General features: G+C 34.3%; 1 protein-coding gene across 1 annotated transcript; it reads right to left on the bottom strand.

The window, feature by feature from the left end:
* Nucleotides 1–523: 523 nt before the first annotated feature.
* LOC6649321 (DNA-binding protein Ewg) lies at nucleotides 524–7,136 on the bottom strand (the record flags this gene model as incomplete). Its single annotated transcript, XM_023179078.2, has 8 exons — nucleotides 524–839; nucleotides 1,377–1,413; nucleotides 2,055–2,823; nucleotides 3,427–3,565; nucleotides 3,643–3,771; nucleotides 4,951–5,565; nucleotides 5,717–6,043; nucleotides 6,108–7,136. Coding segments are annotated over 8 exons (3,231 nt in total), but the record flags the coding sequence as incomplete, so codon positions are not given.
* Between the last annotated feature and the right edge of the window lie 10,243 nt (nucleotides 7,137–17,379).

Here is a 17,379-nt window from a genome sequence, read left to right as displayed (position 1 = left end):
AATGCGAAAATCATTGAAATTAATCAACATTTGTTAACGTTTTTTCTAAACCCCTGCGAAAATAATTTCCCATTCGTTTGATTTGAGGTAATTATTTGACTTTTTGCCATATAAATAACACTGCTCAACAAAGTTTATGTTTATTTCAAATGATAGAGGTAAAATTGTAAGAGTAACTTTCAGATTTGGTTAGTCCAATTCATCAGAATTAGCCAGCCTAATGATTTTTAAGCACGTTAATCAGGATTTTAGATTTCTTTCACAGTTCTGAGCTTTAACATTCCTGTTGAGCAGTGTAACTTCAATGACTTTGGCACATTTTTAGAGCAAAGGGTATAGAAAAACTTTGACTTGGCCAAAGTTCTTTTTATAAATAAATTTATTGTTTTTGATCGTTTCATTGTGTTTTAATTTTGTTTTACCTTTCAGGTACTTTAAAAGTATTTTCAACAAAAGGAAAACTAGAAATCAATGAAATGGAAAACAAATAACTTATTTTATAACATAAACCAGCCAAATAACCTTTATACATATACAAATACACATGTAGTTAATTTAGAGCAGTCTGAATTGTGTGTAAACCAAATCGATACTAACAATAAGTGATAATGAGTTAAATTACTTTTTGTTTTTATTGCGTTGCATTGCTTTGCTTATTGTTCCATTATGATCGTCTCATCGTCGTCATGGTCTTTCAGTTGATGGCCTAAAAGTGTACCATCCTTAAGACTTAATACTTGTACCAATTGCGGCTCCTGTCCGGGTCCACTTTGTATCATCATTTGATGCATTTGATCAGATGTGAGGGTTATTGTTTCCATTTGATCACCATTTTCAATCTACACAATGAAAGAGAGTCAAATCCAAAAATTAAATTCATTCTATATACCTATATATCTTCTTGTTCAGCATCAATAGTAGCTTCAACCACTTAAGTTGGAGCTCAAAAGTTTGGATTCCTTTTTAAGTTCAGGTAAATATATGAAAATTTCTTCAACAACAAGTTCCAACTAAATAATTAAAGAAAAATAAATAAAAGTTACAAAACTTCAAAAACAATAAAACAAAAATTTCAAAATCACAACAACAAAAGATGGTTTTTTTTTTATTGAATAATATTTGTTAATTATTATTATTTTTTGTTTGTTTGTTTGGTTTGCCTTTTTGGTTTTCTTCTCCACATGTCACATTCAATTCAATTCTCTATAAAACGAAACAACTAAATTATAAAACATTTAAACACAATATTCATAATAGTAATAATAATAATAATAATAGATAATAATGATAATCAACATAAAAATAGATTTATATATATATATGTATACTATATATATATATATATATTTCTTGTATTCTGTACGGGGGGGGCATACATATATAGATGGGCGGTTGATATTTCTCTTAATTAAACTACATTTTTAATGCAAGAATTGGCTACTACTTGAGGAGGTTGACGATTCTAATGAGGGGGAATGGGGGGCGGGATCGAGGTGGAGGCGTGTGTAGAGAGAGTGAATAATGGGAGTGGTATTCAAATTGAAATTACATTTCCATAGAAAATTAGATATAGATATTACGTAACATTTTCATTTCATTGCACGTTTAAATAATAATAATAATAATAGAACAAAAAAAACACATTTCAACTTAAAAATTATAGAATATAGCATAATTTTTGGTTTAAATTATATATCTGTATATATATATATATATGTATATAGAAATTCCATTATATACATCATATTGTATTGTAGGAACTTGTAAGCTGTTTACTTTTGTTTTTTGTTTTTTTGGTCTCCAATTTAAATTCAATTTGCCTGACTAACTAAAGCCATATAAACTTATAACTAAAACTTTTCTAAAATTGTTATTGTATGATTTTCTTTTGGTTTTAAACATTCACAAATAAAATGGCAAGTGTGTGTGCGTGTGTGTGTGTGGGTGTGGGAAGTGTAGGGTGTGTATGTGTGTGTGCAAAGCCGCGTCTTGACTAGATTCGAGAAGTGCTTTTTGTTTTTTCATTTTGTTTAGTTTGCAAAAAATAATGAAACTATTCCAAATGCTCTAGTTTAATTGTTTTTGCTGTTTGCAAATTGGCACTATCCACACAGCGTATGGCAGTGGAGGATGATGATCCTCCGCTAGAACTAGCACCAGCAGAAGTTCCAGCTTCAACTGCAGCAGCAGCACCAACAGCAGCACTCGTTCCCCTGCCCAATGCGGTCGGCGTTGTCGTCTTTTGTCTACGTCTTTTCGTTCCGGTTGTTCGTCGACGTAGATTTGCAGTTGTTCCCGTTGAATTGGCCAACACAATGGGCATCGGCATGGGCATCTTAATGGTGGCACTAGTTGCATTATTATTATTAGTATTATTATTATTATTATTGTTGAGATTAAATGTGCTTGTTCCTTGTCCCTGGCCATAATTCAAGCAATAAAATCGAGGAGTTGCCGCCACCGTGCTAGCAGCTGTTGTTGTTGGTGCTGGTGTTGTTGCCTGCAATGTAATAGCCTGCTGTTGATGTGGTCGCCTGTTGATGGCTCCACTAGTAGCAGTTATCAATTGATAGCATTGCAAGGCTGGGGGAGCGGTTATTGCTCCTGTGCTGCTATTGCTGCCGCTGCTGGTGAGAGCTGCTGCTGCTGCTGTTGTTGTATGGCTGTTATTATTGATGTTGTTGCCGCTTGCGACTTGTACCTGCATGGGTGCTAGGCACACAGTTCCATCGCTGTTTGTTTGTAATTGCTGCATATTGGCCATAACGGTTTGATACATAGAAACCGGCACTGAGATCACATTGCTAACAGAAACGGGATAGTCTGCAATAAAAAGTAAAGTAAGTACAGTTAATACAATTGTAAGTAATAAAAAACGTTTATAACAAAGTTTCAATATTAACTTTCATCAGCAACCTACATATATGAACCTAATCAACTAGTCTTCTCATTTCATAAGATTCAAAACTCAACTCTCTAGCAATTCACCTCAAAAGAAACTCAAGGAGTCTTTAATTTAGCAAAATATCTCCAAGTTAATGAAAATTCTTCAATATTTAACAATGTAGAATAATTTAAACTAAGTTTTTGAAACATAGTTCCCATAGACAGATTAAAGAAGTCCGGGGGTCTGGATAACAACCAAAATGTCACCATATAGCAAAATTTTTAACATTTTCATCTCTTTATACCCCCAACTAGTGAAGTAGGTTGCAAATTTTGAGAAATTCTTAATCTAACAAAACGCCCTCCTCGACAATTACTGGATTTTTTCAAGTCAAAAAATGCGAAAAAGTTTTCTAGTTCAGTCCACAACAAATTGCTAAGTGATCGAAACTTAAACAACAATCCTTTTTTTCCATTACCAACTTGTAGCATAATAAGCTAATATTATATATCTATTTCAAGTTGAACCCTAATAAATACCTTGTCCATCTTCGGTGGTAAAATAGATTTGTCCATCCTGTGCCTCGGTTAAATCGACAGTCATATTCTCATGACCATTGACATCGCTGAGACTCTGAACAGTTTGTATGGTGGTGGTGCCGCCTTCGCCTTGATGTAGCTAAAGAAGGAGAAGGAGAAAATGGAGAATTTGGTAAATTCTATTTGGTAAATAAATATATTATTATCAACACATACCGTTGCCACGCCCTGAACTTGTGCGGTGGTGCCATCGGGTAAAGTTATAATTGGATTATTTGGATCCACTTGTATTATAGAGACGCTGCCATCTGGATTCTGTGATAATACAGTCTGTGTGGTTGTAAACTGTTAATTAAAGGAATATTTAAATTATAAGACCAGCCAAAAAAGAGAATAGTCTACTAAAAGTGAGACAGCTATAGGGATTGAGAAGCGTGTGTGTGTGTGTGGGTGAGCGTGTGTGTGTGAGAAAGAAAAAGCATTCCAGCAAAATTCAAACTAAAATTAAATGAAATAAGCGAATCAAGCAAATAAATCAAAAAGTGCCTTAAATAATAAAATTTCGGTTTGTTTGTTTGATTTGTAGAGCATTTAAATGAGGTTAGAGTTTTAATTGTGAAATTAGATGATGTTGAAATGATAAGCTGCAAAAAGAAAAACAGGAAATAAAAAATAAATCATAATAAAAAATAAAATAAAGTAAAAATATTACACAATTCATTTTTCGTTATCAAGACAACGAGTAAAAACATCAGTTATATTGTATGTATATATATATATAGAAATAGGCACACGTATATTAGTTTGTTTAAGTTTAAAACAAGGCAATAAATTTGTAACAACAATAACAACAACATGACTCACAGCCAATTTTCAATTAAGAATATAAGGCAAAAAAAAAAATAAATAAATTACAAATTGCTAAAATAGTTCAGTTCAGTGATAAGATCTGGGTGCAAAAGCTTTAGACACTAAATTTAGACTAGAAAATTCAAAGTAAATTTATTTTAAGCAATTTAGTTATTCAAGAAGTTTTTAGCCAAGTATCTATCTAAGTATTTTAAAAATCTTATGTAATTTTACACAGATTGTTGATATAGATTGAAATGTATTATAAAAGATATTGTTGTAAGGTTAGCTTTTGGCTCTTGCCTTGACATGATTCTAAGTTACAATTGGTTGGTTGGCTTGAAAGAATCTTGAACTAGAAAGAAGACAAATTTTTGCTTTTAGTTTTAGAGTTTGTTTCGCAAATTACATTAATTTTTTCTAAGAATGAATGCTGGCAAAATTGAATTCTTCTCAAAATGTTAAAACTCTTTAAAGATTTTTGTATGCCAAGTCTAATCTAAACTTGTGCATAGCTTTTTAGCTGTATACCCAAATCTTATAACCATTTCGATTAGGTATATATGCATATAGAATCTATATATAGTTTCACAACAACAACATGGAACAATAACAATATGTTTGGTCACTTGGATGCAGCTTCAGAGTGAGAGTGAGAGTGAGTTTAGTACGAACATCAACATCATCCACATCATCATCGACTTGATCAACAATATCATCTACAGCATCAACATCATGACAAGGATGTCGCAGCGTTAGGGGTTCAAGGCAAACGTGGGTATTGTGGGTAAACTGTTGTTGCTGCTGCTGCTGCTGGTGGTGGTGGTGGTGGTTGTTGAGGAGTTGCTGTTGGTTGTTGAGTGTTGCTGCTGTTGTTGTCGTTTGGGTGCCAGCACTTACAGAGCCTGCCGTAATGGCCGTCGCAGTCGCTGTTGCCGTACCACTCGCTGTTGTCAATTGTATTGTCTGCGGTTGTCCTTGACTAATCCCTGTTGGCTGTATATGTATTGTGGTGGCTCCCGCTGACTGTTGTTGTTGTTGATGATGGTGTTGATGTTGCTGCTGCTGCTGCTGCTGCGTTCCAGGAGCAGGAGCTTGACATATTTCTATTTTCGTTGATGCCGGCAAAGTGGCTGTGGTTGTGATATGCTGATTATTTGTGCTTTGAATTATTGTCGGAGCCGGAGCATTCGTTTGAGCATGATGGGTGGTGATCACAGTGCCGGCGCTATTAATTTTCACCACATTCACTTGTTGTTGTTGTTGCTGGTGATGCTGCTGCTGCTGCTGCTATTTTGAGGATTTTGTAATGTGAATGTGGCGTGGTATGCGTAATATATTAGTAGATGATGATTATATGTGGATGGGATATATGAAATTTATATTTAGAAAAGTAAATTCAATGATTAGTTACAATAAAGAATAAGAATCTATTGCTTACAGTATGTGATGATCCGCTTGTTGCCAATCTAGTTGAGACAATCTGTTGTTGTTGCTGCTGCTGCTGCTGCTGTTCTTCGAGATCATCCAAATCATTCTCATCGGCATCGGCATCATCATCGTCATCATCATCATCATCATCAGCATCAGCATCACGATGGTTATTTTGATTTAAACTCGATACAGCGGCACCAACACCATAATTGATTTGTGCTACCAAAGCGGTTACCTTCTCATCTTCATCCGCAAAGGTGGGCAATAGATCATCACGTCCATGATATTTATAGCAATTGATCACAATTTTACGCAACGCATGTGTCCAGCTGATCTGTAAGATTGACATTTCTATCAAATACTTATTCAAATGGAATGAACACTATGTGAATTGAAACCTTCTGCTTGTCATCCTCAGATCGGGCATCCATGCGCACATTGGCCCAGGGTAATTCCTTGGGCCACCAGGGAGGACGTGTCGACTCTCGGCCCCAGCCGGGTTTACCACGACCAGTCGAATACTTCAACATCAACGGGATGAAGGCCCTCAACTGGGCCTGGGTCATTTTCTCCACCGGCGTTGGTATACCATCGATAACCAGGCCAGGCAATTCGAAAAGCGTTGGATCCTCCTGCTGCGGTGGCGGTGCCTGTTGGGCCAATGCATTGTCCAATTCATCCATAACAATATTCTTCAAATTCCTTAGCACATCCTCCAGAGGTTTGGCACCAAAAACTTTGTAACTCGTATTGGGTTTGCCTGGTGTGGCCACCAGGACGACAGCCTGTTTGCCCACTCGTCCCGTAAATTCGTATATAATGCCGCGTAGTTTGCGTAACAAACGATTCTGTTGACGCTTGCGGACCGAGGGATTCGTTTCGAACATGTGAGAGCGTTTACGTTTCTTTGAACTGGCAATGGCAGCTGCCGCCGCCACGCCCACTGGTCCGGCAGCGGCCAATTGTTGGGCCACTGCATCATCGTGGCCAGGTTGCAGGCCATCGGCAACTGTGGCAGCAGCTGCCTCATCCTCATTATAGAATGAACCATCGCTACTAATTAAATCCTGATCATCATCCTCATCGTCATCATCATCGTCGGTGGCAATACTTTGGATATCATCATTCTCCTCGAGCACTTCAACTTTATAGGTGGTTCCGGTTCCAGTTGCACCACCACCATTACCATCCGCCACTGAAACGTTTTCTAATCCCTTGTTATTGCTACTGCTGCTGCTGTTGTTGTTGTTGTTGTGGTTATTAGAGTTTGTTGTTGTGATTGTGTTGGTGCTATTGGTGGTAACCAACACCTGACCCACTGAACTATGAGCTGTGCTAGTGGTTCTTTGGCTGCTGGCCGGGGCCACAACCAGACGATAACTTGTCGTGGCCAGCTTGCTGGCTAACAATTGGCACCCAGCTAAATTCTACGTCCTTCGATCCTTCCTTCTGTTGCTCCTTTTTGGCCTTCTATGGCTATGGTAGCAGCAGCCTTCCTATTCGCATGCGCAGTGTGATAATGTTCTACAAAAATTGAAAGGTAAAATAAGTTACAAATAAAACATACAAAGGTGATGTCATTTCGAATTCAGCGATAAGCAAAGCTCGTAAAAGCCACGCAGGCGCAACACTAATGAGTGAATAACTTTACATAATGTATGTACTTACATACATACATCACTCTATATACCTAACACCTATCAATGTTAAAACTATTTATGCAGTGACATTACCTATTACTCCTCCAACTCTTCCGCCCTGCTGTGCACTATCCTCACCCTAGTTTGAGTTGAGCGAGAATGGGTGAGGAGCTTCTACTTGATAACGTGTCTTAGTATCTAAATGACATTAGACCCCTGAATAAGTTTAAATTCAAGCTCTATATATCAAGCAAAGTCGTAAAAAATAGGTCCCCATATCAAGTGCCGCATCTAGGCCTTAATTTAAATTTAATTTAATGAGAGGGAAAAACAACTGACAAGGGCCAAAAGTTGTGCCGAACAAAGGGTTTAAAATTAAGTTTTATGTAGCAGTCCAAGTCCTAGCAGAAATTCAAAAAGTCAAACAGACAGAGCCTTTAAAAGTGTGAGAGGAAACGCAAGAATACATGTCCAAAAATCTTACCATTCTTAGAGACAGATAGGCTTAGAAAATCACATCCTTTAGAAAAAGTTCGTTGCAATACACGTTGAAAATCGTAAGTTTTGGTCACTTTGGAATGGGAAATATTTCGTATACATCAAAATTTAACCAATTTAAGTTTTTGGAGGAGGCAATATGACATTTATGCAGCTTTTCTATCCACGGTGGTCACTCACTTCTGCCCTAAACCACCAGAGAGCAATCTCTACCTTTGGGTTTTATGCGATTGTTTTAATATTTTCTCTATTGGGTTTTCTCTAGTTTTTTGGCGGACCTTAGAGTTTGGCTCAAGGTTCAGATATTAGCTAATGATGTTTAGTAGAAAACAATTTGCACTCTTACATTGTTATCGCCCCTTTGCACTCACTCTCACCCTCTTTCTCTCTCTCTCTCTGTCTATTTGTACTTGACTTGATTAGAGGTTGACATTAATTTTCCTACTCGAGTTATCTTTTTTAAAATTAGGTTGAGCACTAGTTTACGTTTAGAATTTTCAATTTTTTTTCTCAACTACTTATTTGTTGATTTCTGTGGGCCTCTGTGTATATCATTTGTATAAGTGGCCTCCCTCTTCTGACCTCATGATCCCCGCTGCGACAACAACTGCTGCACATGCGCATATGTAAGTAAAAAAAAAAAAAAAAACGTAAAAAGTACATTTCCAATTCCCATTTCCATTTTGTATGTAAATTTCCATTTCAATTTATCGCAAACACTGCAGTATTTGTTGATATTTTTGCTTAACTTGGCGATTTTTCGTTTTTGTTTATTGTATTTGTTGTTGCTTTTTGATACACATGGATGTAGTTACACTTTTTGTTTTGGTTTTCTTGTATTCCGTTCGATTAAACGACACAACGACGCAAACGCAAACGCGTGGGGAAAATGTGGGAAATATGATGATGATAATAATAATGATGATGATGATGATGATCATCATCAGCACCATCGAGACTAATTGTTGTTGTGGCTCCCGGGTCTGGTTGCCTCTGCTTTGTTGCTTTGCCCTACTCAAGTTCTATTTGCGTTTACCTCTCAGTTGGAAAAACTGAGACAGAGATAGAGATAGTGAGAGTGAAACATTTGTTATATGAACATAGGTAGATAGAGTGAGAGAAAAAGGGAATATATATGTACACGACGATCGATTGACGACGACGTCGACGACGGCGGAACAACGACCATTCGACCACACTGCCAAATCACCCCACGGATTGACTACGACGACGCAACAGTCTAGTCTATATATCTATATAAGTATATATATATAGATATATGTATATTTATGTGTGTAAAACAAGAACAACAACAGTGCGCCGTTGCGCCGTCAGAGTGTTGGCAAAAGTTCTAAAATTTCATGTAACGACGTCTAGATACCTAGGAAACAAGTGCAATGAAATTTTAAAGCATAGACTAAGAACATGTGACTGTTTGGCAGCGCTAGGCATCGATTTGGGGTAGTAAAATTGAAAGTTTAGCAGTTTAAAAGGTAAAATTTATATGTAGTTTTTAGGGGAAGAAATGTTCTTGCCTCTCTTATCTGGCTTAGTCAGATGATATGAGAATCTTCTTATTAAATATTGATATGTAGCCTTGAACTCTTTAAATTTCTGGCCGAAACCTCTGCCAACGTTTAGTATAGTTAATACCTACTATTAATGCCTTAATAATCATCATTATTATTGTTATCTAATTGATAGATTCAATGTCAGTGAGCAAGAGAGACAGGAAGAGTTGTCACGCATAGCTTCCCCCCCACTGGATTAGATCAAAACTGATTTCTGAGAGAGTACAAATTATATCACATGCCCTTTCTCTTATTGTTTACTCTTGTGAAACCTTCGTCACTTTACTTTTTGCGCTAAATAGCATGCTACAAAAACTTATTCTTATATCCACCTGCTTTTGGCTTAAAGGAATGATGAATTGATTGGCGTCAAAAGTTTATTAAATTTAAACGTTTCTACATATACATATATATTTGATAAGAAACAGGAGCACTTCTATTGAAAATTGCATTCAATAGAAAATACATAACAAATCCAATTGAATGATTCTTTCAATAAAAGTTGTTATAATCTGAGTTCCAAATTGTTTAAATTAGATTCCTTTATGAAATTCTAATTAGACACGTCACCACATCTGTTAAAGTTCTACGGTTTTGCTTGATGTTTTGACGAAAATTCCATGACTCAAATGTTGGTCCCCGTACAAACTTATATGAAAGGGCCTGCAGTTAGTACGTCTCCGCTTATAGCGACTATATATTTTACAATTCAGCCGGATATTGCCACGTTCCGGAACAAAATCCAGGCAAATAATGCAAAAAAATTTAGAAATTTATTCATTTATCAGTAGCATCAACTCGATCTCAAGTGATTTTAAAATAGGTTTAATAGGTCAAAAATATATTTAAGTTTTGGTTTTTGCATTAAAAAGTAATTGTCTTTATTTTAAAGCCGTAAAATAATCAAAGAAATTTGTTTTGGCTCCTTCCGGTTAAAGCCTCTTCCGGATATAACGACGTAAACTCGTCGGTCGTTTAAGCGTCGTTATAACCGGATTCTACTGTAATTACATCTAATAATTTTTATTAGTTATACATTTTTTCTGATTTGAACTAAGTTATTTATTTTTTTTTCTGATTTCAATTGGAATTTACATCTGTCCGGTTCTGATTTGAATTAGAGCTCTGTTAACTTAAATTTGAACATTTGTGTGAATTGGGATATATGTCTGTACATACATATGTATATGTATACAAAAATCAAAATACATATGTGTATACATTTTGGTTTTTATCTCTAATGCTCTAACCATGCCCCTATTTTACTTTGTTGTTCTCTGTCCCTCTCTCTGTCTGCTCCACACTGTTTCTGTCTCTGCTCGCCTCCCCGTCTGTTCTGTCATTGACGCAAAAAGTCTACATAAAGCACAAAAGGGAAATGGAAATACTGATAAGATGCTGACGTTACGCATGCGACGGAGGTGAAGGTGGTGCGGCGGCGCACACTTCTAACAGAAAAACAACAGATCCAGCGCATGCCTCTCTCGATAGTATTATACATATATTGTGTATATATATATAGAAAAATGTTTATAAACATGCATGTACCTCCTACAGACATACACACACACACTCGTATACATATGTATAACAATAGCACAAAAAAATATTGAAAGAATGAGTCAAACAGAAACAAAAAAATATAAAATAAAACAAGCAAAGAACTTTGAGACGTTGCCAAGTGCCGTTGTTCCAATTGGAACTGTACTTGCTGTTAAATATTTTTCAAATAGGAATTTTTATTCGAACTGTTGAATTAACAGTTTCGTTTCATATTAAACTTGGCAGATGGGTATTCGATGTAGTAGTGGGTGGCAGGGTGTCAACCCCCCATTTTCATATACAATCAGAACACACACACACGTGAACGCAAACGCACACCTACACAGGCTTGAGGGCAAACAATAAATAATATTATCTAATAGCTCCTAGGCAAAAGAAAAGCTTCTACATTTTCATTATTTTGTATTTGGATTTTGCGTGAAAAACGAAATGTTTACTGCGGCTGTCTACAGACTGTAAACTTTTTACAAACAGTCGACAGGTAGGAAATGAGAAAGAGGGCGGTGGGAGGTAGGGAGCGTGAGAGAGAGGAGCAATATGGTGACTTTTGTATAAGCTAAGGTAGTGATTGGCGTCCAAGTCACTGCTTTGCTCATCTCTAATAGAACATATGTACATGTGTGTAACTTGGTACTCACCTGCATATAACTTGTCCCCGAGTCCTTCAACGTTCCTTTGCTTTGTCCACACAAATTACTTGATGCTTGTAAATAATTCTACATACATATCTCAATATTTCTGAACTTTTCCCCCCGCAGGGAGAAAACTCTCACACACACCCGCCCAATAACAAAACTCACACACATAGACACACAGATTCACTTTCAGCTAGATAGATGGACTTCACCACCCACTCAGTAGTTACATATATTAAAGATAGATAGAAACAGTACAGATACACGCGCGCCGCCGCGTCGCTGCTGTTGCTTCTTTGGTTTGATTTGCTTGCTTGTTTTTTTTTTTTTTTGGTTTTGTATATGTTATTTATTTGTTTGTGTGTGTGAGAGTGTGTGTGTATTTTTATCACACTGCACATGCGAATATTTCAAAACATATTTTTACATTTGCGCACCCAAAATATAACACACGCCCACGCTCTTATATTAGCCCCGTTACAGTTGCGCATGAACTAACAAATAACAAAAACAAAAAAAAAGTTTTTGACTAAATTTCAACAACAAAACAGGCAGCCCAACGCTGCCAGTAGCAAAATGTCAAACTCTCTGGCAGCACTCAGTCGTTGATAATATGGCCACTAATAATCGATAATTCATAAGAAACAATACATTTTACATATCGACCATGTAGATGCGCATGTAGATAATATTCAAAACATTTGAGCGTTTTATGTTCATTTTGAAATGAAATTTATGCTTTTTCTGATTTTTTTTTGTTGTTCAACAATTACACGTAAGCACTTCACAAGGCAGCTAGCAATATGGTAAATAAATTTCTAGCTAAGCACGCCCAGTGAAAGACTCACACACAATTTTTGTTTAATAATTTTTTCCACATATTCCTTTGACAAAGTTAAAACACATGTCCTTTTTGTTTTTTTTTTGTTTTGTAACTTTTCACTTTAAATTAATTGGTATTTTTATTATTATTATATGATTTTAGTTTAGTTTTAGAGTATGAAAAAAAAACAGGACAAGCCATCTGTGCGACTTTTAATATGCGACTAAAGTTGAATCGAATGAACCGTGGCTTTTAAGACCTTTTCGAATAACTCACCCAACACACTTATGTACATATATAATATATAAATTTATACATATGCATCATATTTATACGTATGTATATACCAGATTAGGATATGGCTTGATAAAACAGTGAAGTGGAATTAAATGAGAAATGAATGTATAATGTAGCTGGACCATAAACCGCAGAAGAAAACAGTCAGACATAGACGAGAAACAGCTCTGAATGCTTATCAAACAAATTGTGAATATATATGAAAACCCACTCCACCTCCTTGACATGGATATGGGTATATGAAAGAAGGAAGGCAGTGGTTACTATGCTTTAGATTTGCTTATCATTTAAATTGTTCTTATGTATTTACATTTCGACATTTTTTTGTGTTTTGTGATATTTACCCCTATCGAAAACCTCTATGAACCATCTATGCTACATTTGGACCCAACTTACTCTACCATAGAAGCACATATGTATATGTATGTACATATATACACATACATATGTATATGAATGTATATGCAGGAATGGACTTAGGAACAAGGCCTTTAAGAAAAAAGTGAAAAAGTTGAGAAGTTTTAGTTAGTTAGTAACAGGATATTAACATTTTAAAATTCGTCCAACTATACATATACAAATAGCCTTGCATATAGTTTAACCTAGTTTATTTTCAACTTTTCTTGCCACACGCCCCTTAAAAATGTTATAAATTTTTAATACATAAAAATCAACAACAAATGCCATCTAATGAATATATGGCAAAGAAGAATATTTAAAAGTCGTTAAACCAAATATTGACTCAACAATTTCCAAATAACCACAATGACTATTTAATTAAATGGAAACATGACAAATTCTTGAAAATATTTACACTTTTATCAAAAGATTTTGCATCTTGAATGTAAAAAAAGTCCTTTAGGAATGTTTTTTTGTTTATGCCAATAATTCTAAAGAAAGAACCAAAAATAAAAAAAAAAATGTATTAAGTGTTATCAAACATTTAAATTTTAATGCAATGGAAAATTCACATACATGTGTATGTGTATGTGAAGGCAATTAATTTCGATTTTGAAATTTAAATTCATCATAATAATAATTGAGTCATGTAAATTTTGATTTTTCACTACTTGGAAACATGAGGCACAAAAAAAAAAAAACAAGAAATAATTTATCAGCAACTTCCTCTTTCGGTTTCTGTTTTTTTTTTTTACGATAGACTCTCTTAGCTCTACACAACCCACAACCGGCATGTCTACACACACACATATATATATACATATATGAATATATATATATATTTATATACGTATATCATATATCATGTTGGAACATAATCTAAAAAAACAAAAATGATTTACAATATGGTTGCAATAAATCAAAAGATTTTTAATTAATATCCAACTTTCAATTCTCTAGGGACCACATCCAGCTTAATGCATTTTGCACTGCATCAATTAAACAATTGTAATGAAAACAACTGACCACCCACCACCCACCCACCCACTACATGGCACAAGGTCACAAGCAAGTTGTACACAAAAGCACACACACACACACACACACACACACACACACAGAAGCTTTGCCGCTGCACCGCCAAAAACAAGAAAGAAAAAAACAACCATAAACAAACAAATGAATATTCATCTTGAGTGGAGAATCCTGTAAATGTTTCTCACTAAAAATTTAGTTGTCATTTATTTATATATTTTACTTTGTTTATATTTTGTTTAATCTGACCACCAACGACCACAATGAAACGTTGGGATGACACTGACTCTGTCAGTGACTGGGGCATTCAGGCACACACACACACACACACTCACACATACACGACGTAGTACTACGAAGCAACATATCTACCCGATACACATACATATGTACATACATATATATATATATAGTACCTATATATGCACTTATACACTACACAATATTGCGGGTCCTTATTTTTTGACAGTTACATATGTTTCAAATGATCGTATAATATAAGTATATTTCATTATTTTACTCACACAAAAGAAAGAAAACAGCAATTGCAGAGATTAGTCTATACATATAGACTCGAAAAGAGAGTTGCGCCAAAATTAAAATATAACTTGAATGTCTAAAACGAAACGCTTATGATCTAAAATGTAATACTAAAACGAGACTTGCATCATTGATTGATAAATCTATAGTTATATTATTTATAAAGAGTCGGAACTGATTAAAAAAACAACTTAACAAGTTTGGCCAAATTTTGGTTTTTGAGGTTTTTAATCGCAAACATTAAGATTACTTTTTTAAAAGAAACAAAGTTTTTTTTTTGTTGGGTTTTACTAGTAAAAATCGTTAAGACGCTTAACTTGGCCATTTCAAATTAGATTCTTATGAAAGTTGGTAGGTCAAAAGCCATTGATGGCAAATGTAAGTACAACAAATTTGATAACGATATTTTGAATATAACAGATGAAAATCTGCTGAGGACAAACAAGATTATATAATTTACTTACCTTAATTAAGGAAAGAGAGAAAATATGTTTTTTGTTAATAATTTTCTATCATGGTTTCGTTAGAGTATTGCTGTAGTCAACATCTAAAATAATTTCATATCCTGTATCCTTCGCATTTTTGTTGTTTTCTTCTTTCTAGACTTTACGCATATTTGTTTGACCTTGTTTTTTGTCATAGATACATACACATAGACTCACGAATATACTCACACACGTACATCGATTGCCGCCATTTGTGTGATTGTGGACAATATTGATTATTTCCCTCCTTTTTTGGTGGATATTGGTGGGGTGGGTGAGATTGGTTTTTTTTGGTTGACTGATTGAGGTGACAGAGAGAGATAGAGAGAGAGAGAGAGAGGGATTTCGGTTTCAATTTGCAGTTCCACTTGCATTCAGATCTATGTGCAAAAGAACCTTTTTTTTAAGTTTTCAAATTCTAACGGTTTTTGGCTTAGTTAGCTTAAAGCATTTGAGGGCCTAGGCTATAAGTTAAAGCTTTCAAGTTTGAATTAGGATTTATGCAAGCTTTCATAACCGATATTGAAACCATCATTTATTTCAAACGATTCCTGCTGGGGCACACACATACACATATGTATCTGCTACGATCCAGAAATAGTTGACAAAAACTTTACAATGCTAGCCACTTGAATAAGACCACTAATTGTTTCCCTGACTTAACCAGGATCTTGCTCACTAGAACTGATCTAATTATATCTCCCAGTTTAAAGCAGTGCGAACTGGCTTAGGCTTTACTTTTTATAGCGCCCCGCACGTCATTTTTTGGTAAAATCCAGCCCTGATTAGAGATAAAACCATTTACCTCAATCGAAAAAGGTTTGCCGAAATTGTGCAATGATTTTCCAATTGATTTTGAAAGTGTTTTAATTTTTGGTTTGATATTGCATTTATTTAAGTTTTTGAGAATGCTGTCATGTGGTTATCCTGTAAAATGTTATGTAGACATACACACAAAGAGACACACACATATACATACATGCATATATGTATATTATATATCTATATGTTTTTTTTTGGTTTGGTTTTTGTGTTTTAGTACATAAATTCATTTTTCCTTTGTTTTTGGCTTTATTATTTTTTCAAATATATATATATATATTCTCTTTTAAATTTTTATTTATATATATATATATATATATATATATATATATTTTGTTTATTTTTGTTTTTTAGTTTTTAGTCATACATTTACATATACACATACAATACAATAATTTTCAACACACATCGAGAGATATCGATAAATTTGTTTTGGTATTCCTTATGATTTTTTGGATAGCATGTCTATTACATATAATATATATATGTATATTTTTATGTGTATATATAGTATAAATATAACACGATCTGTTCTATTGCTTGACTTGCTGCTTGGCTTTAATTCCTACATCCATAAGTTTGTCCTCAAAGGATCTCCATATTTTGTTTTTATCGTCATATCAAATATATTTATCATCATTTTTTTTTGTTGTTTTTGTTTTTGGCTTGAATACTGCTTGATCTAACTGTATTATAGAATAGAATTAGCATAATTATATATCAATTTTACCCATACAATATTTATATATATATTTTGTATATATTTCATATTTTTCAAACGTTTTCCCTCTTAATCGTTTTTGGTTTGGTGTTTTCAAATTGCATTTCATTCGTTCAATTTAGATAATAAATAAAACAAAAATGTTGGAAAAAACTAAATGGAAAATTCATCTAAAATCATCCTCAAACAACAACATCAATTAGTTAATTTATCGCTCTATGTAAACGTTTATCCTAAGCATTTGCTCTCTTGTATTTTCATTGCTAAATTTTTTAATCTACCATACATATACATATTAATTTCTATATGTATATATGTATATTATACACACACATGTGAAACATTACTTTCTAAAATCAAAACTCTAATCACGATATATTTTATATATAGGTAATCAAAAAAAAAGGGTTAAAGTTTTTTTAGACATTCTAAAAAAAAAATACATGTTCCTCTCTCTCTCTTTGAGTAACAATTTTGTTATTTCCTTTCGCTTTTGGATTTTTTTCGAGGCCAAAAAATCCTTTACACTTCAAACAGAAATCATGTTAACTTGAATGGGTAAATTTTGTTTTTTTTTTGTAGTCTTCGATCTACTTTAGAACAGAAACAGTTGCTAACTCTATAGGAATTCTTTTGGAAGG

This window comes from Drosophila willistoni (genome assembly GCF_018902025.1).
Source record: "Drosophila willistoni isolate 14030-0811.24 chromosome XL unlocalized genomic scaffold, UCI_dwil_1.1 Seg141, whole genome shotgun sequence".
Taxonomy (NCBI): domain Eukaryota; kingdom Metazoa; phylum Arthropoda; class Insecta; order Diptera; family Drosophilidae; genus Drosophila; species Drosophila willistoni.
Note: the sequence above shows the minus strand (reverse complement) of the source record. Positions and strands in the feature narration are given on the sequence as shown.